Source organism: Dreissena polymorpha, chromosome 3, assembly GCF_020536995.1.
Source record: "Dreissena polymorpha isolate Duluth1 chromosome 3, UMN_Dpol_1.0, whole genome shotgun sequence".
Classification (NCBI taxonomy): Eukaryota; Metazoa; Mollusca; class Bivalvia; order Myida; family Dreissenidae; genus Dreissena; species Dreissena polymorpha.
In genome coordinates this window covers 59179236-59181451 of record NC_068357.1, presented here as the reverse complement: position 1 = coordinate 59181451, position 2216 = coordinate 59179236, and the positions used below count along the sequence as shown (strand labels likewise).

The window sequence follows — 2216 nt, the reverse complement described above, 5'->3', positions numbered from 1 at the left end:
CATGCCAATATAACATATATCTATCAACATCCCTCTTTCTTTAAAAACAATATTATTAAGATCCGTTAACAATATCAATTAAAATGATCAAGACAATGGTTTTAACTCTAAAAATAGTCTTAACTTATAAAACTAAGATCACTTAACAATAGTAATCACTCTTAGAACAGTCTTAACATATAAACTTTTACAAACTTGACTAGAATTAATAATGTTCAAACAGTTTGTATTTTACTAACTTGACTAGAATTAAACATGTTCTTACAGTTTGTCATTTCTTGACATTTTAAAACTCTGAGCAAATTATCAAGCTGGTAGCTAAAATCTCTTTCCTTAAATCTAATCTTTAGTCTTAGACATATGAAAACTATTCATTGATTCACACAAAACCCTCAAGACACTGGGGTCTTTGAATGTTTCCGCGGGGCCTTAGGTTGTATCTGCTCGGTCCGGATTCCGAAGCTGCTGTTGGTTCTGATTCAGAGGCTGCTGTCGTGTTGCCTGCTGAAGATGTTGCAGTCATACGAGTAGTTTCATGCGTCTTTGGCGCGCTTTGATTACGAGTTTCAGAATTCATATTTCCATAACGAGGCGGAGATTGCTCGCGAATCTGCACTTCGACTTTTGTCGGACGGATATGAACACGATTCCTGGCATACAGCCCACTTTCTTCAATACGCACAATATATCGATCACCATTGATATTTTCAACTATGCCTTTCTGCCAGGGCTTTTTGCTCTGCTTATGGAAATACACTGATTGACCGATTTTTACTTTTGGTTGATAGTGCGCTTTTTGATCGAACCATTTTTTCACCGATTTCTTACGATTCACTCGCGATTCACAACTTGGCTCTGCTTTCACGCGCGAAGGTACCATGGTGCGAAGCTTTCGATTCATCATCATCTGAGCTGGACTCCTCTTGGTGTCGGCACGAGGGGTGTTTCGTTGTTCCAGGATCGCCTCCATCGGGTCCGTACGCGACTCGTGGCACTTGATGATCAGTGTCTTCATGGCTTTCACAGCACTCTCAGCTTTACCATTTGATGCTGAGTGTTGGGGCGACATGATGTGATGCTTTATACCCCACTTCTGTGTAAAGTTATGGAATTCTGTGGACATATACTGGGGTCCACCGTCAGTTATCAGTTCTCTGGGAATTCCGAATCTAGCAAAGTGTTTCTTCATTTTGTCAATCACTTGCTGACTGGTTGCCGCTGTCAGTAAATCCACTTCGATGAAGCTTGAGTGGTAGTCTACGACGACGAGATATAACCTGTTCTGTATTTGGAACAAGTCCGATCCGACCTTGTCCCAAGGTCGTAGTCCATCACTATGTTGTTTCAACTTTTCCTGTTGAGGGGGAGGTTTTCTGTCCTCACACTGTACACATTTTTTCGTGAACTCTTTCAGTTCTGCTCTCATACCCGGCCAGAAGATCGTTAAGCGGGCTCTTCTGACCATACTATCATAACCTAGATGTGCTTTGTGCAGTCTTTGCAGCATTTCTTTTCTCAGGCTTTTTGGAATAACTATTGCTTCACCTTTGAAGATCACTCCATCTTGCACACTGAGAGTATCTCTGAGAGGGTGATATTGTCCGAGTTCAGCACTAATGTCACTTTTTTTCGGCCATCCAGTGATTATTAAGTGCTGAAGCTCTTGCATTGGCGAATCTTCTTCTGTTGCACGTCTGATTTCCAGAATTCTTGCATCTGGAAACTGGTCGAATGCACCATTTTTGACATTTCGAATGTCCAACCGATCTGCAGTTTCATTTTCCTTTGATTCTGGGTATGCACGACTCAGATCATCCGCAATCACGAGATCTGAGCCCTTCACAAACTGGAACTCGATATCATATCTCAGGAGTTTCATAATTATATCTTGTAGTCGTTTTGGCGCTTGTCCCAAAGGATTTTTCAAAATAGTCTCTAATGGTTTATGATCGTTCTGCACTACTACTTTGATTCCAAAGGTGTATTGGTCAAATCGCGTCAGTCCATATAGAATTGCTAGTGCTTCTTTTTCGATTTGCGCCCATTTTCGCTCAGCGGAGGTTAGAGCACGCGAGGCGAATTCCACAGGATGTCCATCCTGCAGAAGACATGCACCCAGTCCAGTGTTGCGATGAGTCCACTTGCAGCACGACTACTTTTTCAGGATCAAAGTACGCCAAAACTGGGGCGCTTGTGATTTGTGCTTTCACTTTTTC

The 2216-nt window shown here is 41.9% G+C and overlaps 1 protein-coding gene across 1 annotated transcript; it reads right to left on the bottom strand.

Moving 5' to 3' along the window:
• Positions 1–379: 379 nt before the first annotated feature.
• LOC127872257 (uncharacterized protein K02A2.6-like) lies at positions 380–1879 on the bottom strand. The gene has a single exon (XM_052415588.1). It carries the CDS (start codon positions 1877–1879, stop codon positions 380–382), a length of 1500 nt encoding a protein of 499 aa, XP_052271548.1.
• Between the last annotated feature and the right edge of the window lie 337 nt (positions 1880–2216).

Coding starts and splice junctions, on each gene's coding strand:
- LOC127872257 (XM_052415588.1), bottom strand. CDS start 1,879: ATGAAACTCCTGAGATATGATATCGAGTTCCAGTTTGTGAAGGGCTCA.